This window comes from Rhamphochromis sp. 'chilingali', assembly GCF_963969265.1.
Source record: "Rhamphochromis sp. 'chilingali' genome assembly, chromosome: 6".
Lineage (NCBI taxonomy): Eukaryota > Metazoa > Chordata > Actinopteri > Cichliformes > Cichlidae > Rhamphochromis > Rhamphochromis sp. 'chilingali'.
This window is the reverse complement of record NC_137933.1, coordinates 3,857,277-3,881,643: the sequence shown is the minus strand read 5'-3', so window position 1 is coordinate 3,881,643 and position 24,367 is coordinate 3,857,277. Positions and strand designations below refer to the sequence as shown.

Below are 24,367 nucleotides of genomic sequence, written 5' to 3'. Positions count from 1 at the left end.
GTTAAATTTAGCTCAGCGGCTTGCAGTGAAAGGATGGCAATGGAGGGGTTTGAGCTTTTTAGCCATAGCAACATCTGTGACAAACTGTGCAGTAATTGAGTTGACACTGACCTGCAGGGACAGCATTTTCCACACAGTGTTTGCCACTCGACAACCCCAGGCGATACTCTAATTTAGCTATTGTGCTAATCTGAATTGCAGTAATTTGTTGCTTTTAAGAGATTTAGTGTTTCTCTGTCAAACCTGGCTGCAGCAGAATGTGGGAACGATTTCAAAATTCTTTTGATTTCATCAGGAGGCAGCTCTGAAGTTCGAAAACACATCTAATATTTGTCTATGTTCTTCATTATTCTATCCATGGTTTGAAAGCCTAACCTTTATTCTTCTAAACATATCTCTTGTCATTGTGGTTGAATAGCTCAGTCTTAAAGCTTTTCCCCAGAAGGCTTTTGGCTTGTCCATGTGGACAACTGCAAATTTCAGTTGAACCTGAAGTTATTAATTTCATAAGCATGGACTTTTTCTTTGGTCGACACTCTCTCTTAGTCCGTGGTAGCGTAAACAGCTGGAAGGTCAGTGGACTGTGGACAGCGACACTGGCCTTCCAGCAGTTTCCAGCTCTTGGTAGGCTTGATCTTGTTGGTTCCTGGTTTGTTCCTGAACATCCTAATCAATTTTGTCTTTACATACAATTCTTTGAACCGATGATCTGCACCTGTTTAGAAATGGCCCATTGAGTTTCTGGAATGGTCTTCCCAATGCCCCAAACTCAACCCTATTTTAAATTTGTGGGCTGTGCTTAAACGCCAGTTCTGTGCCAGGAAAACAACAATTTTTATATACCAATTCTGCCAACAAGGGTCATTAAATATCCAGCCAAAATAATGCAGAAGCTAGTTGATGACTACCAAAAACATATATTTGAGGGGCAGGTTTCTAAGGGGCATTAAACCAAATAATAATGTACAGATATATTTGAAAATGTGGGTTTACTTGGATTAGAGAAAAGTCAAAATAAGTTCAAACTTGTGGGCCTAATTCTTGTTTTATTTTTTAAAAGATTAAAGATGTACCCTGGACAGTCAAACTGGAAAAGAACAGTTCAAATAAATGACACTGTGTATGATCGTCTTGAAAAAGAATATATGGATAACAAAATTATTCTTCTTTTGATGCCAAAAGAAGCCATTATTTTCAAAAGAAGCCAGAGCTCCAAAATGATGCTCTAAACATTATCAGTACGGTAAGTATAAAATTAAGAACATTAAAAATGAGAAATTAGTGAAACATTAGGAATAACACTGATTATCTCTTCTTCGTGGAATCTGTTAGTGGGTGCATTTAAGAAGTGAACATTTTGTCTTTAAAAGCAGGAAAAACTGGTGAATGTAAGGATTTGAGAGAGTTTGACTAAGGCTGAACTGTGCCGGCTCAATAACGAAGTCAGAGTATCTCCAATGCTGCCACTCCTGTGGCGTGTTCCTGGCCTGCAGTGGTCAGCATCTATCAAAAGTAGTCCAAGGAAGGAAATGGGGTGAACCAGAGACAGGGACATGGGCAGCCAAGGCTCACTGATGTACACAGGGAACAAAAGCTGGCCCATATAGTCTGATCCAACATCTACTGATCAAGCACACACATCCATACATATGCAATAATACCAAGTGCAATAATCCTTTCTGTCATCGTTGTATTTTTACTCAGTTGTATATAGTATTTGTATTTGTATTCTATTTTTATCTTATTGTATATTTATTTTATTTTATTCTACTGTATATAGTATTTTATTTTATTCTATTCTGTACAGTTGTGTACTGTATTTATTCTTATTGTATTCTAATTTTTGCCTCATAACTTTTGCACTGTCCACTTCCTGCTGTGACAAAACAAATTTCCCACGTGTGGGACTAATAAAGGTTATCTTATCTTATCTTATCTTATCTTACTAAAGCATATATAGAATACACAGTGCATCACAGTTTGTTGCGAATGGGGCTGAATAGATGCAGACCAGTCAGGCTGCCCATCCTGACTCCTGTCCACTGCCCAAAGTGCCAGCAATGGGCAAGCGAGCATCGGAACTGGACCCCAGCACAATGGAAGAAGATCGGCCTCATCTGATGAATCACTTGTACATCACATGGATGGCTGGGTGTGTGTTGTTTGTTGTGTTGGAGGAAGCAAGCAGTGTGATGCTTTGGGCGATGTTCAGCTGGGAAACCTTCATCATTGTGGATGTTACTTCAACTCGTACCGCCTAGCTAAGCTTTTTTGCAGACCATGTACACCCTTTCATGGAAACAATATTCAGCTGGATAATGCAACCTGTCAGAAAGCAAAAGTGTTCAGGAAGCTTTGAGGAGCACAGCGAGGTGTTGATTTGGACTCCAGATTTCCCTCAATCCATTCGAGCATCTCTGGGATGTGCTGGACAAACAAGTCCACGGGGGCCCCACCTCACAGCTTACAGGACTCTGTTGCTAACATCTTGGTGTCAGATACCACAGCACACCTACAGGGGTCTAGTGGAGTCAATGCCTCAATGGGACAGTGCTATTTTAGCAGCAAAAAGGGGACCAACACAATGTTAAGCAGGCGGTCATAGTGCTAATCGCTAGCTCTTACCACTTGACTTCTGTAAGTAAATGCTACCACTAAGTACGATCAGGGTAAGATCGGCTGTCTGTTTGTTGGCACCTGTAACTCACAGTAGCTGTGTCATTCAGAAAAGATGAAAGAAAACAAGGCAGAGTAGTCGGGTTGTGTCGAATGGTTTAAAGTGGCCTGACAGTCATTAGTGCTGTGAAATAAGGCAGCCGTAGACACTGGTGCTCTTGTGTTTTGATGCACTCCATCAAATCTTATTGTGTCTTACAAATGATGTGAGTCATTCATTTAGTGAATTCGATTCAGTTGTAGTGAATCAGCGTAGCAAAATTTAAATGAGTGCGATTCAAATAGAGCCATCTCTCTGGCTTTAATGTCTTTCTGTAACACACTGTGTGTCTCCAAACGCCCTCGGTGTAAAATTATTTTTAGTCCTCTCACTCTGATGACGCCGACATCACATGCAGGGCCTCTGAGGCTCAGAGAGCCGACTCAGCCATGGTGAAGCTTTACACTTTCTTTGGGTTCGCTGATTGGCTGCTTTCCAGTTAGGCAGCCAACCACAGTCGAGTGGAGTGAGAAGCCTCTCAGGCTGTCTGTCTGAGGATTAGTTCCCTCTGTGTTATGTCAACACTGGGATCAAATTGTTGCTCAAATGGATTTTCCATGATAAAAGCATTACTTCTAAACTTTGTGCAGGTTTAAGGAGATTCTAAATGCATGTCATGTACAGTTGTACTATGGAGAGAGACTGAGTGCTTACTTGATTAGGGGAGGAGGTTTGTGTGTGGAGCTTTCTGTCCATGTTCATACTGTGCTTTTATTCATTTAGTTAGTCACATGTGTACTTTTTGGCTTTTGACTGCGATGTAAAGCTTAAATATTTAAATAGATGTATTTTAAAAAATGTCCAACTGGCAACTAGTGATATCACGAAGTACCAATGCAAACTGTAAATGTAGAGGATTTACAGTATGGCAATGTGGCTTATGTGAACCCTAATGAACATGATCATGACATGCTTGGTCCTCAAGCATTGATTCCAAGGGGCAAAGCCCTACTCCAAAAGTAAGCTCTAAAAAAATACTGTACAGTCGTCCCTCGTTTATCGCGTTATTAAAAATAACCCACGATAGGTGAAATCCCCAAAATAGCCAACTTTATTTTTTACAATTATTATAGATGTTTTAAAGCTGTAAAACCCCTCACTACTCCCTTTATACACTTTTCTCAGACAGACATTTTCACACTTTTCTCTCTTGTTTAAACACAAAGTTCAAACCATCCATCCATCTTCTTCCGCTTTATCCGGGGCCGGGTCGCGGGGGCAGCAGCCTAAGCAGAGTAGCCCAGACCTCCCTCTCCCCAGCCACCTCCTCCAGCTTGTCTGGGACCAGCCGAGAGATATAATCTCTCCAGCATGTCCTGGGTCTGCCCCGGGGACTCCTCATGGTGGGACATGCCCGGAACACCTCACCCAGGAGGCGCCCAGCAGGTGTCCTTGTCAGATGCCCGAACCACCTCAGGTGGCTCCTTTCGATGTGGAAGAGAAGTTCAAACCTTCATAGAAAAAAAAGCCCATTATTATAGAATGAAGCCAAAGATCAAACCCTGTTTTCAGGTCCAGAACATGGGAATAGAGCAGCTGCCAGAGAATTCAACATAATGAATCAATGGTACAGAAGTGGAGGAAGCGAGAAGAATGAGCATGTCTTTTTGTGCGATGGTTAGCAGCTTCCTCTGCCTGTTGGGTGCTACCGCAGAAGCCTTTGACGGTGCAAAACGTTTCGTCGACATTGTCGTGTTTGTTGGGGAGAAAACTTACAAACTTACAGTACAGCAGAGTCACACTGCTAGGATCAAAGATTTATGTAAATTTGACAAACTGAACACGTTCTGTACTGTACAGGAGACACGGCACAAGATTGATTACAATGGTCTACAGCCAATCAGGACGCAGAACACAATGTGTTGTTTAAAAAAAAAAAGGATGCAAAATTGCACCAAAAAAATCAGCGAAACAGCGAAAGGTGAACTGCGTTATAGCGAGGGAGCACTGTATATCAAAGATTTCTGGACTCAAACTATGATTTATTTTAAGGCAGAAGTGATGATTTGTGGATGAGAGGGTGCAATTCTAGTGATCAGTCAGTGTCACGTCAGTCTAACTGACTGTTTTTGGAGACAGCCTGAAGTGGCCCCAGGAGGAACTAGTTTCTGCTACTTCTACAGTACTTCAGCTTATCAACCCCAGACCTTACTGCTAGTTCTGTAATACCTGTAATAATAATAACTGTAGCATTAAAGAGGAAGAGGAGCATCACAATATGCCTGTCGTCGTCCCTAACTAACGACAAACACGATTGTGTGCAAAGGTTTGTGCATGGACCCAGATAGAAGACACATGGGGGCCTAATCTGGACTTCTTTTGGCACAGCACTCGCAAGTCCTGTATCCAGGCCAGGCACAGGCCAAAAGCAATGAGGCAGGCTTTACATGGGTTACATGTGTTATATGGGCCAGATGCAGGCCAGCTGTAGAACTGACCCATGTAAGGAGCACCTATATCCATACTGTAGGACCTTGGGCTCATCAAGAGTCTTTAAACTCCATTTTGGGGCCTTTGTAGTTCCTCCTTTAGGGCAGGTGCGCTTCAGCACAATAAGATCCTTTTGTTTATGTAAGTAATTGTACACATGTGCGTATCTATTTGTCTAGACTGTAGTTTGTAAGTTTATACCTGTTACTGTTTCCAGGGCAGGCAGGGCGGGGTGGAGATCTACCCCTGGGAGGATGCTGATTACAGCATCTACAAAGTCATCGACCGTTTCGGCTTCATGCAGTAAGTCTGTCTTCAAAGTAAAGTCATGCCGGTTGGTACCACTCTGCCCTGTTTTGTTGCATCTCATCATTTGTTTCTCTTCATTCTTCCAGTGAAGATGAGCTGCCAGCACCAACTGCACATGAAGAGAAGGTAAAGAGGCAAATGCCACATTTCTTTCAGGACAAATGCATGCAGTAGGTTGTTTTTGTTCACCAGCTTCTTTTACTTTCATAGCTGAAGCAGCAGGAGATTGAGAGAGCAGAGAAATGGCTGAAGATGGTGAAGAAGTGGGATAAATACAAGAACAGTGACAGGGTGAGTAACAGTTTGCACACGGAGCACATGGAAAATTCAGAACAGATTTATAATGACTTCATTGCTGGAGACAATTGCTGACAAACATGTAAAACTGCAGCTGGTTTCTCTGATGTCAGCGAGTTTTGTAACACAGATTGAATCACAGCAAGTGTCGGTGTTGAGTCCAGAACATATTCAGCTCAAATGTACTCCCTCATTAAGAATTCTGAATCAAAGCTTCTCACCAGAATATAAATCACACTAGGAGAGGAAAAAACCTACAATCTTCTCTCCATCTCGATAATGATGTCCTCATACAAGCTTCTGGCAAGTGTCCCCATAAGTCTCACAAGCAGTCATTAGCAATAACAATTTTGCTGAAAAAATGATGAAATCAGATTTCTTATATGCTAATTTCATGTTTCCATTATACTTTTTAAAATGTATTAAAAAATCCCATTGTACAACGCAGAGGTTGGGTTCTGACACTCTGCAGTTCTGGGTTAGTTTCTTTGGTTTTGCACCGACACTCTTCCTCACTAAGACGATGTGCGTCCTTGTACGGGATGTGGAAAGGTGGAAAATTAGCTTGACTGGTTCCGACCCTCTGGACAAACACCTACATTAGTGAGAGAGTCGCTGCTATGCTTATTGATCGTTGTTACTGTGGCTGGAAAATCAATAGACTCAACCAGAGCAGCTGAGTGTACATCCACCGTTAGCTTGGTCTCCACTAGTGTCAGTAAGTCATCCATCCGCTTCCAGTTATCCTTTTCAGGGCTGCAGGGGGTGCTGGAGCCTGTCCCAGCTGTCATAGGGAGAGAGGCGGGGCACACCCTGGACAGGTCGCCAGTCTGTCGCAGGGCTGACACAGACAGACCATTCACGCTCACATTCGCACCTGTGGGCAATTTGGATTAATCAGTTAACCTATCCCCACTAACTGCATGTCTTTGGGGAGGAAGCCGGAGTACCCGGAGGGAACCCACGCAAACAGGGGAGAACATGCAAACTCCACACAGAAAGACCCCGGCCTGATGGTGGAATTGAACTCAGGACCTTCTTGCTGTGCGGCAACAGTGCTAACCACCGTGCCACCGTGCTGCCTAAATTGTTCATAAATAATAAATCTCTGTGTTATTCTAAGGTCTTTACCATAAAATATAAAGCATCTTGCAGTAACTAATTTGGTATTTGGTGCTATATAAATAAAACTGAACTGAGTTCAGTTCAGTTTGATCCATCATTGAGCATTTCTGTCATCTGTCTTTGTTAAAAACATGAAACATTATCGTGCTCGAAGCATGAATTTGAGCTCTTTGTTAGCCTAACGCTCTCTTTTAAAGTCGTCATTGAGCTCGTTCTAGTTGTAATTCTAGTTTCCTTTTCCAAATGACTGAATAAATAATACAATATGTACAGTTCCACCTGACTAAAGCTGGTGACAGTAGTCTCTGTTCTGCTCTGCAGCTGTGGTGAACTCTGTGTAGTGGCAGCAGATCTCTGACTGCTGTGGATTCTGGTTCAAAGAGCCACCAGTTTACAGCAGATCCCTAAAGCAGAACAAGCACTTCTGTCACCAGCTGAAGTCTACAAACTCAACAAAACTGTGCTATACACCAGCATAACACCAAGCTGACCAGTTTACTCAGAGGCAGCACATTAGTGTATAAGGACCAGAGTTAGTTGGTTAGCAGTGACTGAACAAAGTCAGGGCTGGGAGGCTGCAGGAGTAAATATCATGTTGCTGTCTCGGAAAGATGGAAAAATAATAATAAATCATTAAAAAATATAGTTGTGCAGCCTGTCTAAGTAAAAAAAACAGAGTAATCAGAAAATTGTAAAAATCTGTAGCTAGAAGTGTAAAGTGCTTTATGAATGTGTGGCTAAAATGTGACTTGTAGTCTAAAGCACTTTGAGTGGTCAGTGAGCTGAGAAAAGCACAAGTACATCAAATACATACACAGCAATGAGAGCAAGCAAGGTGGATGAACTGTGCGTGGCAGGCAGGACTGGACCCGAACGCAGACTCACAGACACAGAGGAAAAAAGCAAAACAACAGACAGACTAAAACTCACGCTGAATACAATTAAGCATTAAGTCCAAAAGACAAAGCACTTGGCCCAAGACAAAGGATTTGGGGGGGTGTTTCCATGTTGATGAGTGGAGGTACTTGAGGTAGAAGTTGCAAAGCCAACCAAGTTAACAGAAACTGTACGACAGAGAGATACTTACAAACCTGCTTCGAGTGCTCACGGAAAATGTTTTCAAACTTTTGGCTTTACTGTGAACGGGGTCGTAGGCGATCGGTAGGTGGTTTAACTTTCTGATGATTCAGTCTTTGTAGCTTCTGTTCTCTAAACTTTGTGGCGTTTTATTCACTCAGTGTTTATGATTCCCTCTGCTCTCTGCTGCCAGATGGTAAAACGAGTATACAAAGGCATCCCCCTGCAGCTCAGAGGCCGGGCCTGGGCACTGATGCTGGACGTGGACAGGGCCAAGAAGGAGAACGAGGGCAAATATGAGGTATTTATTCACGTCTGAAATGAGTCTCTTTGCAAATCTGTTCTGAGCATAAAAATAAGTTGGACATATAAATACGTTTTTTAAAAAGCTGAGAGAAAAACATTATATAACTGTTATAAACTGTAGCTATGTTGTAAATGTTACAAGTCTAATGTAATAAAGTAAAAGTATAAAGTAGCATGTTTTAAAAAAAGTTAAAGCTATGAAATATCAAAGCTGACAGTCTTATCACCTGGCAGACTGATCTTAACTGACACATATTTGTAAAGGATAAGATGGTCCACCAACCTGTAATCACATTTTCAGCACATTCATAGATGCAATCACATTTTCTCTGATAGACGAGATGTTTCAGAAAACTGATGACACACATAAACAGTTAGCATAATCAATAATAGATTCATTCTGACTGAATTTACAATATATATTCCCTGATATGTAAAACTTGTTTTTGTAGCTCTACTGAATGACACATTTGTCTTTCAGCACAGGTACCTCCACATGTCCTTGTTGACTTTTGTCTGTTTTTCACTCAGAAAATGAAGGAGCAGGCCAGGCTGTGCTCATCTGAGATCAAACAGATTGACTTGGACATCAACAGGACATTTCGAAACCATATCATGTTCATGGATCGCTTTGGAGTCAAGTAAGTTTCACTGTTGAGTCGGATTTTGCAGCTGAAATGGATTTCAGACGGATAAACGGCTCGGAATTTCTGTTCTCAAAGAATATTTATAACCGCCAAGCTCAGTGGTGGGATCCAAAGTTACAGAGACATATTTTCAAAGTACTGAGCAAACAGTGTTGGGAAGGTTACTTTTAAAATGTATTCCATTACAGAATACAGAATACATGCCCCAAAATGTATTCTGTAACGTATTCCGTTACGTTACTCAATGACAGTAACCTATTCTGAATACTTTGGATTACTTAATATATTATCATGCTTTTTACAACTACGTGAATGTACTATTGCTGTGTGATTTATTACCATTACTGAAGGTCCGCGGCTCCGAACTGTAGTAAAGGGACCTCTGACTAATACGGCGGGGTCCGTGTTGGGCTTTTAGCCGAAAAATAGCTTTACTTTGTTGTGTGGGTCAACTTTTCTTGCGAGAGACAGAGAGAGGCGTTGAAAGGCTGCTCCAACGGAACTTATTGTTTTTGGAGGAAAACACGAACACAGTGTACAGTCGAGTCTTAATAGCTTACTTACAACTGGGCTCGTCAGGCACTCTTCTTGGCTGAAGTGGTTATTATTATATTTACATGCTTCCAGCTCCCGTTTTTCCTCAATGACAACTCGTACCTTTCCATTATCCTTTTTTCTCCCTCCTCGCGCTCACAGACACATAACGTGTATGGCAGTCCATTCTCCCTGCAACACGGACTACACTGCCCATGATGCTACATTCTTTTGAGCTATTCTTGTAGCATTTTGCCTGTTAGCTTAGCACAACAACAACAACAACAAAAAGGCGCTCTCTCACCCAGGAAACACACAGCCACGCGAGAGATAGAGCGTCACCCTGTAACCATGGCAACCGTAACGCTGCCGCCTGGAACAACAGAACGTAGCTGTCAAACAAAACCCAAACAGTCCTGACCCGCGACAAAATGAAACAGGAAAGTACCGCAGTGTAATCCATTTATTTCAACAAAGTATTCTGAATACCACCTTTTTAAACGGTAACTGTAACGGAATACAGTTACTCATATTTTGTATTTTAAATACGTAACGGCGGTACATGTATTCCGTTACTCCCCAACACTGTGAGCAAATGATGTAACTTGCACATTAAAGAGGAATACAGTGTGAAAGCATACAGTTATCATATGCTTTCAGCAAAGTGTTAAGATTGTTAGGTCGCAGTGCTAATTATTAGGGCTGGGTATCGTCACTGATTTCTAGAATCGATTCAATTCCGATTCACAAGGTCCCGAATCGATTCGATCCACGATTCGATTTAATTCGATTCGATTTGAATCTGGGAAATTTTGACAGTCAGAAATATTATAATTCAGATCAGTACATTTACATATTTTTGTATCAATAAAAAGGAAGCTGACACACGCAAGACTTTATCACAGGTGTGAGCGTCACAGCAGATGCTTTTGTGTCAAAGTAGCTGAAGATAAAACACAGAAAAACATGAAGGTGATTTTCCTGGCCTGGGATTTTATAAAAATATTCTGCAGTACATCAAAAACGAAAGAAAACCATTAATCAACACATGAACATCACCTCTGACATTACAGCGGTTTTATTAGAGACACGGTTAAGCGTTTTACATTTTGCTTAATTTAAAAAAATTTAAATTTGTTCAATATTGAACAGCAGAAATTAGGTTTACTTTTCGGAAGTAAGTAAAAGGGAAAAAAAAACGTCGGCCGACAGCGCTGTAAACAACGTTAGACTTGTGCGTAACAAGCAAGCGAATAATGAAGAAAAGAGAGAGAGAGAGAGAGAGAGAGAGCTGTGCATGAAGTGTGATTTTTATCCTGAAAAGTCAGCAAAAGTCAGAGTGAATTCATGATGATGTTTATGTGAAGCGTAGTTTGGATCTTCTTTTGCTGCTGGTTCGGTCAATATTGTTTGGAGAGAGATGAAACTAACAGCTTTAGAATCGGCTCATAAAGGGCGTAAACAAAAAGCGCGGACCCGCGGATCAGAATCGGCGAGCTGTCGGCTTTCAGCCCCGACCATCAGCTGAGAAAGGCGACATCTAACTGATTCTGATCCGCGGGTCGCGCTGTGTGTTTACGTCTTTGTGCAGAAGCCGTGTTCCTGCTCTCATTTACTGTCTTAGCTGTTTGGTGGTTGTTGAAATTTTGTGATCTTTCACCTGAGATTCTGGCATTTCGGGCAAAATAAATTAATATTAAAAAATCGATTCAGGATTTTAATGAATCGATTTTACGTTATCCAAGCCAGAATCGATTTTAATCGATAAATCGATTATAAAAACCCACCCCTACTAATTATAGGACAACATTTAGCAAACAACTGTATGAATTGTATGAATGGGTGTGATTGGGTGAATAAGGTAAGTTGTATGAAGCACTCTATAAGAGTCAGCCCATTTACCATTTACACTAGTGCGACATGAAACATAATAAACTAATAAACTTTAGACCAATATCTAAGCTGCCCTTTTTATCTAAAGTCTTGGAAAAAGTAGCATATAACCAATTGATCCTGTACTTGATGCACAAAATGTTCAGGAGATTTTCCAATCTGGTTTTAAAGTAATGCATAGCACTGAATCAGCACTTTTAAGAATTTTTAATGATATATTTTTATCATGTGATTCTGGTGAAAGTGTCATTCTTATCTTATTCGATTTAACTGCTGCATTTGACACCGTAGACCATGAAATCTCCCGTTTGGAGCAGTGTGTCGGTGTAACAGATGTGACTCTGAAATGGTTCAGGTCTTACTTAACAGATCAAACCTTTTCAGTTCACTTAGGAAACTGTGAGTCCTCCCGTGCTCCGCTGTCTCACGGAGTACCACACGGTTCCATTCTGGGCTCTATCCTGTTTTCGCTTTATTTACTTCCCTTGGGTTTAATTTTTAGGAGACACAGACACAGATGGATCGTCTGTAAATCGTTTGCAAACATGTCCGGACGACGTCAAGTCGTGATTGGCGATAAACTTTCTTTGTTTTAATGATTCTAAGACTGAAGTAATGGTGTTCAGACCTGCCTCCACTGCTGTTCCGTGTGTTGATTTGCAAACCCTGAAATCATTCTGTAAACCAGAGATTGTTAATCTGGGTTTTAAGATTGATCCTGAACTCCAGATCGGTCGGTTGTACGGTCTAGTTTCTTTCATCTGAGGCAGCTGGCCAAAATCAAGCACTTTCTTGCGAGACAGCAATTTGAAACAGTAATCCATGCCTTTGTAACCGTTCGGCGGGATTACTGTAATTCTCTTTATTTTAGGGTGAGTCGATCTTCTGCTTTTCGACTGCAGCTAGTTCAGGCTGCACGTCTTTTAACTGGCACTCGTAGATGCGAGCACATCACCCAGTTTTATATTCACTTCATTGGCTGCCCGTGCATTTTAGGATCCATTTTAAGCTGCTTGTATTTGTTTTTAAATGCTTGTCCAATGCTGCCCCTCTGTACCTCTCTGAGCTTCTTCATCCATACATACCTTCACGGTCCCTCAGGTGGGCAGACCAGCTCCTCCTGAGCGTGCCCAGGACTAATCGTAAGCTCAGAGGGGATCGGGCGTTTGCTGTGGCAGCACCAAAATTGTGGAATAAGTTGCCTTTACATGTTAGACAGGCACCTTCCTTATCTGTTTTTAAAACATATTTATTTACCTTGGCTTTCAGCACAGCAGGACTTGTTGATGTCTCTTAATCTGTTTCTTATTAATTATATTATTTTTTAAGTTTTTAAGGTATTCTATATGTAATTTAACAGTTTTCTCTTTTGTTTTGTATTTGTAGCACTTTGGCCAACATTGTTGGATGTAAAGTGCGTTATAAATAAAGATGCTACCATATTCCCCTCTGTTTCTCGAGAACTACCAGATCCGCACGTTTTTGGCCTTTAGTTGTGTAGCTTCAGAATTAGTTAAGTGAAAAAGAGTAAACATAGCTGAGCAAGATGAATATACCAGCTCAAGTTAAAGGAAGAAAAAGAAAAGGTTGAATAAAAATGTTCCCTTCCTAGTACACACAAAAGCAAACTGGTAGGCTGGCTGAAAAGGGGAAAAACCACAGTTACCAGTATGCTGTAACAGGAATGTTGCGATACCAGAAATATAGTAGTTGGGACCAATAGAAGTCCACGATTCTTCAAACCTATCTCGACACCTAAACAAAATGATTTTTGGGGGGATGGTAACGTGCAGTTCAGGATAAAACGAGGACGATAATAATTATTTGTTGTTAGCTGTCAGATTGAAGCTCATTCACCTTGAATTCTTTGAACAGATCTGGATCTTTTATGTGCTTTAAACTGACAGTGATGGAGAGACGGGGTTATTTTGCTGCATTCGCTTTTAAGATGCCTTTAAATGTGGGACACCTACAGAATATTTACTGTGCAATTAGCATTTAAACTAAGCACAATGGACTATTAGGATAAGGAGTATTCCAGTATTGGGATACTGGAATACTCCTTATTCACAGTGGGAATGAGAATCAGCACCTCCAAATCTGAGGCCATGGTGGAGTGCCCACTCTGGGTCAGGGACGAGTTTCTGCCCCAAGTGGAGGAGCTTAAGTATCTCGGGGTCTTGTTCACAAGTGACGAGAGAAGGGGGTGGGACATCGACAGATGGATTGGTGCTGCGGCTGCAGTGATGCGGACGCTGTACTGGTCTGTTGTGGTGAAGAGAGAGCTGAGTGTAAAAGCGAAGCTCTCAATTTACCAGTCGATCTACGTCCCTACCCTCACCTATGGTCACGAGCTGTGGATACAAGCAGCAGAAATGTGGCTGGACTCTCCCTTTTAGATAGGGTAAGTTCAGGGGTGCGTGAGGGGCTCAGAGTAGAGCTGCTGCTTCACCACATGGAAAGGAGCAGGTTGAGGTGGTTCGGGCATCTGACAAGGATGCCTCCTGGGCGTCTCCTGGGTGAGGTGTTCTGGGCATGTCTCACCGGGAGGAGGCCCCAGGGCAGCCCCAGGACACGCTGGAGAGATTATATCTCTCGGCTGGCCTGGGAACGCCTTGGTGTTCCCCTGGATAAGCTAGAGGAGGTGGCTGGGGAGAGGGAGGTCTGGGCTTCTCTGTTTACTCTGCTGCCTCCATGACCCGGCCCCGGATAAGTGGAAAAAGATGGATGGATGGATGGATGGATATTTTAAATAAAAATCCAAATAGGTTTATGAGTTTTCTTACCTCTGAAAGGAACCAGCAGTTGTGGTTTCACTGCAGTGTAGGCTGGATTCAGAGTAGGCTGAAATGAGTAGCGCTGAGCACTGAAATCCCTGCATCCAGGTTCCCGTCAGAGGGAAAACCTGAGACAAGACTAATTAAGGTTGTTGTAGAAGGACATTGATGCACATGGCTTGGATGTCCACATACTTTGGGTCATGTAGTGTGTGTTACATATCATTTTCCAGGTTGTAACTGTTACCATATTCAAACAGATTAAAAAAGTGCGAGAGGAAAAAAATCTGTGTCTGCAGCAGAGAGACCTCAGGGTGAACTTGGACTGAGTGTGAGAGAGAGGTGGGCAGGCTGAGCTCTGGATGGCGTGGGTTTATGTGTAACCTGATCCTGTAACAGAGTGATGTCAGTGTAATGGTCCTGTTCAGAAGCAGCAGTGGAAAGTGTGGAGCTGGAGAACATTTCAGTATCTAACAGATGTTCAGGATACAAAAAGGATTTTTAAAGAGCAGAGACTGTAGTCTCTCTGTGTTACTGTTATTTTTTCCTTTCCTCTCACTTCTGGTTTGTAATTGTGTGTCCAGCACACTGTTTGCTGTGGGGTTTGCTTACAGCTTCACATACAGTGTCAGGATTCATGACACTCATTTTTTCATTTCCTCTCCTTCTCACTCCCTTCCTTGTTTCCTTTTGTTGCTTCTTCTCCTTTCCTATCCTTTCCTTCCTGTTTCTTTGATTTACAGGCAGCAGGCTCTCTTTCATGTCCTCTCTGCATATTCAGTCTACAACACAGTAAGTAGCTGATTTCTCTAAATTACATGAAACATTAAAACACCAGCAACTCAAGTGAACTGATAAAAATCTGCAGTCACGTCTAAATGTTCTTTTTGTGGGCAGAGACTTCATTTTCCACTGTGGTTTCTTGTCCCCCCCCCCACACACACACCCCACACACAGTACTGCATGCTTTTGACATGATATGCATTGAGTGCTTTAAGTGGACAGCAGCTGATACAGCACTGATGGTTGTCTTACTGAGCTGCTTTTATTATTTGCAGAAACAGGGTTTTTACTAGACGTGCCACTGAAACATGTGGATTGCAAAAATTGCTGAAACTGCAGCACTCATACAGGGAGTGCAGAATTATTAGGCAAATGAGTATTTTGTCCACATCATCCTCTTCATGCATGTTGTCTTACTCCAAGCTGTATAGGCTCGAAAGCCTACTACCAATTAAGCATATTAGGTGATGTGCATCTCTGTGATGAGAAGGGGTGTGGTCTAATGAAATCAACACCCTATATCAGGTGTGCATAATTATTAGGCAACGTCCTTTCCTTTGGCAAAATGGGTCAAAAGAAGGACTTGACAGGCTCAGAAAAGTCAAAAATAGTGAGATATCTTGCAGAGGGATGCAGCAGTCTCAAAATTGCAAAGCTTCTGAAGCGTGATCATCGAACAATCAAGCGTTTCATTCAAAATAGTCAACAGGGTCGCAAGAAGCGTGTGGAAAAACCAAGGCACAAAATAACTGCCCATGAACTGAGAAAAGTCAAGCGTGCAGCTGCCAACATGCCACTTGCCACCAGTTTGGCCATATTTCAGAGCTGCAACATCACTGGAGTGCCCAAAAGCACAAGGTGTGCAATACTCAGAGACATGGCCAAGGTAAGAAAGGCTGAAAGACGACCACCACTGAACAAGACACACAAGCTGAAACGTCAAGACTGGGCCAAGAAATATCTCAAGACTGGTTTTTCTAAGGTTTTATGGACTGATGAAATGAGAGTGAGTCTTGATGGGCCAGATGGATGGGCCCGTGGCTGGATTGGTAAAGGGCAGAGAGCTCCAGTCCGACTCAGACGCCAGCAAGGTGGAGGTGGAGTACTGGTTTGGGCTGGTATCATCAAAGATGAGCTTGTGGGGCCTTTTCGGGTTGAGGATGGAGTCAAGCTCAACTCCCAGTCCTACTGCCAGTTTCTGGAAGACACCTTCTTCAAGCAGTGGTACAGGAAGAAGTCTGCCTCCTTCAAGAAAAACATGATTTTCATGCAGGACAATGCTCCATCACACGCGTCCAAGTACTCCACAGCGTGGCTGGCAAGAAAGGGTATAAAAGAAGAAAAACTAATGACATGGCCTCCTTGTTCACCTGATCTGAACCCCATTGAGAACCTGTGGTCCATCATCAAATGTGAGATTTACAAGGAGGGAAAACAGTACACCTCTCTGAACAGTGTCTGGGAGGCTGTGGTTGCTGCTGCACGCAATGTTGATGGTGAACAGAGCAAAACACTGACAGAATCCATGGATGGCAGGCTTTTGAGTGTCCTTGCAAAGAAAGGTGGCTATATTGGTCGCTGATTTGTTTTTGTTTTGTTTTTGAATGTCAGAAATGTATATTTGTGAATGTCGAGATGTTATATTGGTTTCACTGGTAAAAATAAATCATTGAAATGGGTATATATTTGTTTTTTGTTAAGTTGCCTAATAATTATGCACAGTAATAGTCACCTGCACACACAGATATCCCCCTAAAACAGCTAAAACTAAAAACAAACTAAAAACTACTTCCAAAAACATTCAGCTTTGATATTAATGAGTTTTTTGGGTTCATTGAGAACATGGTTGTTGTTCAATAATAAAATTATTCCTCAAAAATACAACTTGCCTAGTAATTCTGCACTTCCTATAGAATAGTGTTGCAATGTACTATGTCAAATACAGTTGCCCACACCAAACAAACATATTTGCAATATACTATTAAGACAATATCACCATTGCTTCTTCTGTACATATGAATAAAATCATGTAGCATTGTGTCTGTAGTGTGCTTGCTGCAGCTGGGGTCCTTCTCTCATGTTCTCCTAGTGCCTGTGTGGGTCCTCGTCCACAGCCAGAGACATGCATCTTAAAGTTTTAGGAGTGCATACAAGTTTGCATGGCTGTCTGTCTTTCATTGTTGATCCTGCGATGGCCTTTGCCCAGGGTGCACCCTGCCTCTCACCTTGCACTTGCTAAGATAGACTCCACTCCCCTCAGTGACCAAAGCTCCGTGCTTTTGTTTTTTGCTTTGCATGATTAACATTTCAAAATAGGAATGACTAAGTAATTGAAAATTTGCCCATGTTTAATATATTCTGGGGTTTTTAATTCGTTTTGATCATGGCCCATCTGCTTTATTCCTACTGACTATTAAGGCACTATAGAATATACAAATACAACAATAACAGTACTGCTGATAATAATAAAACTAATATCCGTGGTGGAGAATGGTCCCACAGGATGATGACAAAAAGTTAATAATTGTTTGATAGTCTTGTGTTAACTTGTGTTAACCTAGTGTCAGTTACAGTTACCACAACAGCGGAAAGCCCATTATTGGGGTCTTTTTGCACGTTTCCTGCAGGAGGTGAGCTACTGCCAGGGCATGAGTCAGATTGCCGCCCTGCTGCTCATGTACATGAATGAGGAAGACGCTTTCTGGGCCCTGTCACAGCTGCTCACCAACCAGAAACACGCCATGCATGGTGAGACATCCCAGAGGATTCATTCATTCGTCTGAACATTAACAGCAAACGTGTTCTCTGCAAGATACGATGAAGCTAAACACTGAAATCATTTTCCTGCAGCTGCACCAACCGTGCAGATGACAGTCTTTGGCTCTGCGGGTGGTGGAACTGATTACAAACTGTACTGCTTGTCAGATTTGGTTTGGACTGACATGAAATTAGATTAAAAAGTTCTCACTTCCCTTCTGCCCTGTTAAGGCTTTTTTGTTCCAGGCTTTCCAAAACTTCAGAGATTCCAGGCACATCATGATCAGATTATTTCCAAGCTCGTTCCCAAACTGAAGAAACATCTGGTGAGATCAGTTTTTTCTGTTTTTGAAAAACTTGGAGTAACGCTCTAGCAAGCAGGATACGTGCTAGTTCTGACTCGTGTTCTCTATTTCAAGGACAAAGAGCAGATGTCTGCAGGCATTTACAGCACCAAATGGTTCCTGCAGTGTTTCATTGACAGGGTGAGTCATTATCTTGGGGTAAACGAGTAAGATCATCTTTTTCTGCCTGTTAAACGTTGAATAAAAGGTCATCTGATTATTTTCTCACTGTGTGAAGAGGTTGCTTTCCCCTCTTCTTGTTTTATGTCATATCATTTCCATGTATCTTCTCTATTTTGCTTGGGAAGTTTTAAAGCAGTTCAATTCAATTTTGCTATAGTGCCAGTTCACAACAACAGTCAACACACAGTGCTTAATATTATAAGGTGGAACCCTGCATCAGAGCCTGAAACATACTAAACTAAAGCGAATAACGATCTTGCACCTGCAACAGTGGAGAAAAAGAACTCCCTCCCAACAGGAAGCTATCACCAACAGACTCTGGCAGCGCCTGCTGTGATTGGTTGGGGTGTGAGGGGAAGGAAATGAAAGAATACAGAGAAGAAAAAGTGTTCAGCAGCCTGAGCGTGTGGCAGCATAACGAGTCACCTGATCCAGCCGTCACTACAAGCTTTATCAGAGAGGAACGTTTTAATCCTGACCTTCAAAGAAAAGATGCTTCATGTCTTCTAAACTGAGAGCTGGTTCTGGAGGAACCTGGTATCTCAGTGCTCTGAATGATAATTATTATTCATTAAATAGCCAGATTACACATTCAATTCAATTCAGTTCAATTTTATTTATATAGCGCCAAATCACAACAAAAGTCGCCTCAAGGCGCTTCATAGATACAGAGAAAAACCCAACAATCATATGACCCCCTATGAGCAAGCACTTTGGCGACAGTGGGAAGGAAAAACTCTCTTTTAACAGGAAGAAACCTCCGACAGAACCAGGCTCAGGGAGGGGCGGGGCCATCTGCTGCGACCGGTTGGGGTGAGAGAAGGAATGCTGCTCATATGCTGCTCGTTACAATGTGAATTTATGAATATAGCCAACTGCATGTTTAATAAAACTGGAAAGTTAAGCCTGTGTAAATATAGCAGTTAGCATTAGCAGATGCTAATCTCTGTAACATAAAAACACTGAATCGCCTTTCACACAGTTATACTGTACATGATTTCAGCAGAGCTCGGGTGCATCGCATTAGAGGAGAGCATTAAGACCTGTCAGCCTAAACTGTTATTAGCCTTCTACTTGCATGCCCACAATCCTGTGGTAGTGGTCTGGCAGCGTTTGGCTGTTGTCAGCACTTCTCCATCCCACTGAGTTGCCGGGCTCAGACGGGCCTCGGGGCCTCTGAGGTCTGAGAAGGAACCAAACAAACTTCCTGACTCCAGCCAGCAGGAGAACAGCACATACATGAACCCACTGGCACAAACAAATCCAGCTAAGCTGCAGTGATTCTCTAACTTTTTGTGTTTGTGATCCGGCAGACACCGTTCACCCTAACGCTCCGCCTGTGGGACATTTTCATCCTGGAGGGAGAGCGGCTCCTCACCGCCATGTCTTACACTATCCTCAAGATACACAAGAGTAAGGAGATGATGGATGGGTCGCCACGAAACAATAAATCACTCTCTGCTCAGTTTCCTCACTGAGCCTTCTACACAACAACCACATTGTGTTAACTTTAGCCTCTTATTAACCTCCTGAAATCGAGTGATTTTGAAGTTTTCCAGTTTTTGTTTGCTTTCCTAAAGTCTGCAAAAGTGAAACTTCGCAAGGCCACACTTTGCAATTTAAGTACTACTTACTGGTGTCTGGTCTCGAGACATCTTTATGATTTTTGCATAAATGTCTGTATACTTGTGTGATTCAGGGTTTCTGTGTTCGTGTGGATATCTACAAGTGTATAGATGTTTACAGTCGTTTAAATCTCATTTGTAGCAAACAAGTTATTATTGCAGAAAATAGAAGATGTTATATAAATATAAAGATGTTTATAATTAATGTGCTCATTACAAAATCATATGTGGGATTACACAACTCAGTTTACACAAACATTTTTTATTGTCAGTTTTTTAAAACAGGGGTTAAATGTCATCTGAATACAGCTCCAATACAAGACAGATGAGACGTGACTGCACGTTTCTGTGAGTTTAACATCTGGTTTGTGAACAGAGCGCCTCTTGAAGATGTCTCTGGAGGAGCTGAGAGAGTTCCTGCAGGAGCGCATCGCTCAGACTTTTTTCTACAGCGACGACATGATCGTTGAGCAGCTTCAGGCCTCCATGGCTGAGCTGCGAAAGATGAAGCTGGATCTCCCGCCTCCAGGTACGCGGCTGTCCTTTTAGGAGTCTCCAGTACTCCAGTACATTATTCGGTGTCAATAATGTGCACTTAAAGAAAATAAACAGTTCTTAATGGCTCGTTTTTAGGGAAGCCTGAGGAGCTGCCCCGTAAGCCGCTGGGCCAAGAGCTACCCGTGCTGCTGAGTCCAGTGCGGCCCTCTGAAGGGAAGCCAACGTCAGCTAGCGGGTTCCCCAAAGCCGGCCTGTGCCTCCGCATCATCTCCCACCAGCCAGACTCCATATCCCCAGACCAGAGTCCCTCCAAGGACCTTGTGAATCTTGAAGGTGTGGACAAAGAGGAGACTCCGTTGCCTTCCCCAGATCCCATCATCATCCACAGCCAAGCCCCACTCACCCCTGACAGCTCCCCACTAGCAGGGCCTCCGCCTTACCAACCCCCATGGAGTCAAACTGTGGTTGCAGCAGATCAGCCGTCACCACGGTCCGACCCGGAGAGGGTTGGAATAGAAGCTGACACAGATGTCCCGGTAGGACCTCCCTCACCTTCAGAAATAACCAGCGCCCCGCACTCGGCCTCTACTAACGACCTCACTGCAGACGCGCATTCGGCCGTCACCGGTCAGTTCTGCTGCAAAGTCCCGCGGACTCTTTCAGCGCCCGTGTCTCAGGTAGCCTCGCCGGCTTTGGGCATGGCCCAGTCTGAGAGTCTGCCTGCAGCAGAGAGGCTTCAGCTGCCGGAGCAGGCCTCAGCACTGAGCAGGGACGTGAACCTGGACTCGAGTGCAGAATCAGAGGACACATCGGCTGCCGATGTTTCATGAGAAGAGCAGAAAAGTGTAGATCGCTAATTTATTTATGACGCTTTTACATGTAAAAAGGTTAAGTCTGTGATTAATGTTCTGGTGTGATTTATTAGTCAGATTTACAGTGTTAAGCAACAGTTGCTTCAAAATGTGCTTTCAGTTTCGGGACCAGTATTTATAAAAGTTTTGTATTTGCCAATTTTCAAACTGACTTTCTAAAGACTTTTGGCTACAAGAAGCTGTTTCCTCCTTCGGACTTTTCAGCCCTTTTTCATGTTAGGTAACATTTTAACTGGTAGATTTTTGCCCTTTATGTGGCTGAAAGTTCCAGATGTAGGTTACAAAGACAATATGTCGACATAGTGAAAGGCAGATGGGTTTGTTTGGTCCTGAAGCAGTGAACAGGATGATGTATGTGCTGTTCTGTTAGATCCAGTTGTGGGAGAAGGACATGCTAGCTAGCTGTCATTCTGGCTTTTAAATGTCTTAATTAGAAGATGTCTGTCTTAATACAACCCTCACATGCTTTGCTGAATAAGCAAATGTCCCAAGCCATTTATAAGCCTTAAATGGCTTGGGCCTGTAACTGATAAGAAATATATCAGCATATTCTGAGAGGATCAGCTGAGAACTTTTGTCAGATTTAATTGATTTTCAGTTCAGTTCTTTTCTCCAGTTGAGCAGAAGCTTCAGTAGTTTGGGGGTTTTTTTTGTGGGCACCGATCTTTCCACTTTAACCGAACATTAAAAAACACCTGAGTACCTGCTAAAATCGCTGATCTGTGGAAAACACGTCACTTCATCGTTCAACTTTGGGCACAAAGCATTTTTGCCCAGAATGGACTGATTCTTATAGAGCGCTTTTCTATTCTCAAAGCGCTCTATGCAACATGCCTCATTCACCCAATCACACCCATTCTCACAAGCACTTTATCTATACTCAGTGCTTTCTAAGTACACTCATACTCCGATGGATGCATCGGAGAGCAAGTTGGGGTTAGTATCTTGCCCAAGGATACTTGACATGCAGACTGGAGGAGCCAGGGATCGAACCACCAACCTTCCAATCAGTAGGTGAGCTGCTCTACCTCCTGAGCAACAGCCACCCCAATCATACTGACTGACTAAAACTGCCGTCGCCTGCTTTAATCAAGACATCATATTCTAGGTCTGGATTGGCGGGAAAGTGATTTCCAAGGACTCCAAGTCTGAAGCATCATCCTTTACAACAGACGAAACACGTTTGTAGTTTTTTAACTTTTTGTGTGTTCAGTCTAGGCCTTTGTAAAGTGTTTGCTAGGAGAGTTACAGGTTTATTTTTTGTAATAACGTCTCGATGCCTTATTTGGATTGGCTTCAGTTCTGCATTGGACCCCGTTGAACCTAACCTGACTCTACATCAGGAAACAGAAGCAGCTTCCTGGCGCTGTACTGATTGTGCAGATCTCTGACGTGGTGAGCAGGCTCACTGTTGCGATGATACGTACTGAAACCTGTTGAGCTCATTTCAAAGAAGTGCTTTTTTCTAGCTCTGTAATTTATTGTTTGTATCATCTCAGAAAAGGCATCTTGTGTGTTTCCTCCTTAAACGGTGAAAATACGCAAAATACGAATGTGTATGTATCAGATGATTTGAACATGTGTTTAATATTGTACAGTGCTGTAGAACCAGTAGGTAGACACAGCTGGGACTAGTTTGTTCATCTGAAGGAAGAAAAACTTCAGTTCTGTTCTTAGAAATAATGAAACGCTGACATCTTGTGGTTAGTTTAGATTAAGAGTTTCTCTCCAGTTATAGACGAGCCAGGAAGGAGAGAAGTGTTCTAGAAAGGTCTTCATTTTTTCCAAATAAATCTAGTCATATTTTACAATGTAATGCCATTGTTTTGAATGATGTAAATATGTTTTATGGTATTTGACTATATTTACATCCTGAAAATCCTCCAGGGTTGGAGAAATGATGTGCCAAAGTCCAGTAGCTACAGTCCAACCAATTAGCTGATTGAAGCCTTGGAGGTGAAACAATAAACTTTAATTTTGATTTTCTTTGTCTTCCTTGACTCTTGCAAAGTAAAAATCATGTCGGGGAAATAGTAGATTATGGGTCTAAGATGTTTTTAAACTGAAAGGGACAGAACGAGGCAACGATATGACCGATGTGGTGGTGCTGGGTAAAGACCAGCAGGAGAATTCAAACATGTATTATTAAACGTAAAAAAATAACTACTATTCAAAAGAGATTCTTCGCCTGCGCGTTACCCCGGTAACACGGTCGGCAACCTAACATCAGTGTGTTGAGTCGTACTAACATAAAGTTAACATACAATAAATACACACAGCATACAAATAAATGTTAACATTGGACACTAACACTGTTTTTATTTTGTCTTTGTCTGCGGGGACTTTTACAGTAAGGCAAGCAGAGACAATAAAGTAGTAAATGTACTGGTTTTTATACATCGTGCTTTTCTACTGTACCTGAGCACTCAAAGCCTCTTTAAAGAAGGAAAGAAAGAGAAACCTTTATAGTCCCACACGTGGGAAATCTTTGGTCACGGCAGGAAGTACAAGAGAGAAAAAACAATAGAATAAGATAAACAGAATAACATACTACACAAAACGGACAGAACACCATATACAATAGAAAAAGTACAAATAGAATAAAATACTTTGTTACACTGGGAAAATTGCTCTTAGTGCCATTGCAAAACAAGGAGACAGGGCGAGAGTTACAGTTGTGTATGGGATGGTTGTGTGTGTCTGTCTGCACGTGTGTGATCCTCTGCAGAGACCATGTTGTGGAGTCTGACAGCAGTAGGAAGGAAAGACCTGCGGAGTCTCTCCGTCCCACATCGTGGGTGCCGCAGCTGCCACTGAAGGAGCTGCTCAGTGATGTCAGAGTCTCCTGCATGGGCTGGGAGATGCTGACCAACAGCGATGACAGCTTCTCCTGTCACTCACCACCTCCACAGGGTCCAGCCTCTTCGTTCTCTTCCTGTCCCCTGCAAAGACGCTGCCGCCCCAGCAGACCACACCGTAAAAGATGGCTGAGGCCACCACAGAGTCATAGAAGGTCTTCAGGAGAAACAGGAACAACATACCTCATTCGCCTATTCAAACGAGCTCTTTTTTCTTGTGTCATATCTAACATTCATGCTCCCATGGCGCATCAGAGACCAACTTGGTGTTATTCCCAGGATATTTGGCATGCAGACTGGAGCAGCCAGAGATTAAACCGCTAAACGTCCGACTGG

The 24,367-nt window shown here is 42.5% G+C and overlaps 1 protein-coding gene across 1 annotated transcript in view; it reads left to right on the top strand.

Annotated features, from left to right (window-relative positions):
- Nucleotides 1-23,135, top strand: part of LOC308397967 (USP6 N-terminal-like protein) — a 31,060-nt gene extending 7,925 nt beyond the window's left edge. Inside the window, exons 3-14 of the mRNA XM_080884299.1 lie at nt 5,364-5,449; nt 5,542-5,581; nt 5,666-5,746; nt 8,148-8,255; nt 8,792-8,901; nt 14,855-14,903; nt 17,522-17,642; nt 17,883-17,977; nt 18,071-18,136; nt 19,492-19,591; nt 20,180-20,332; nt 20,437-23,135. Of these exons, the coding sequence (XP_080740425.1) occupies nt 5,364-5,449; nt 5,542-5,581; nt 5,666-5,746; nt 8,148-8,255; nt 8,792-8,901; nt 14,855-14,903; nt 17,522-17,642; nt 17,883-17,977; nt 18,071-18,136; nt 19,492-19,591; nt 20,180-20,332; nt 20,437-21,131 (1,704 nt within the window). The 3' untranslated portion in view covers nt 21,132-23,135. The remainder of the gene's footprint in view (nt 1-5,363; nt 5,450-5,541; nt 5,582-5,665; nt 5,747-8,147; nt 8,256-8,791; nt 8,902-14,854; nt 14,904-17,521; nt 17,643-17,882; nt 17,978-18,070; nt 18,137-19,491; nt 19,592-20,179; nt 20,333-20,436) is intronic.
- Nucleotides 23,136-24,367: the final 1,232 nt, after the last annotated feature.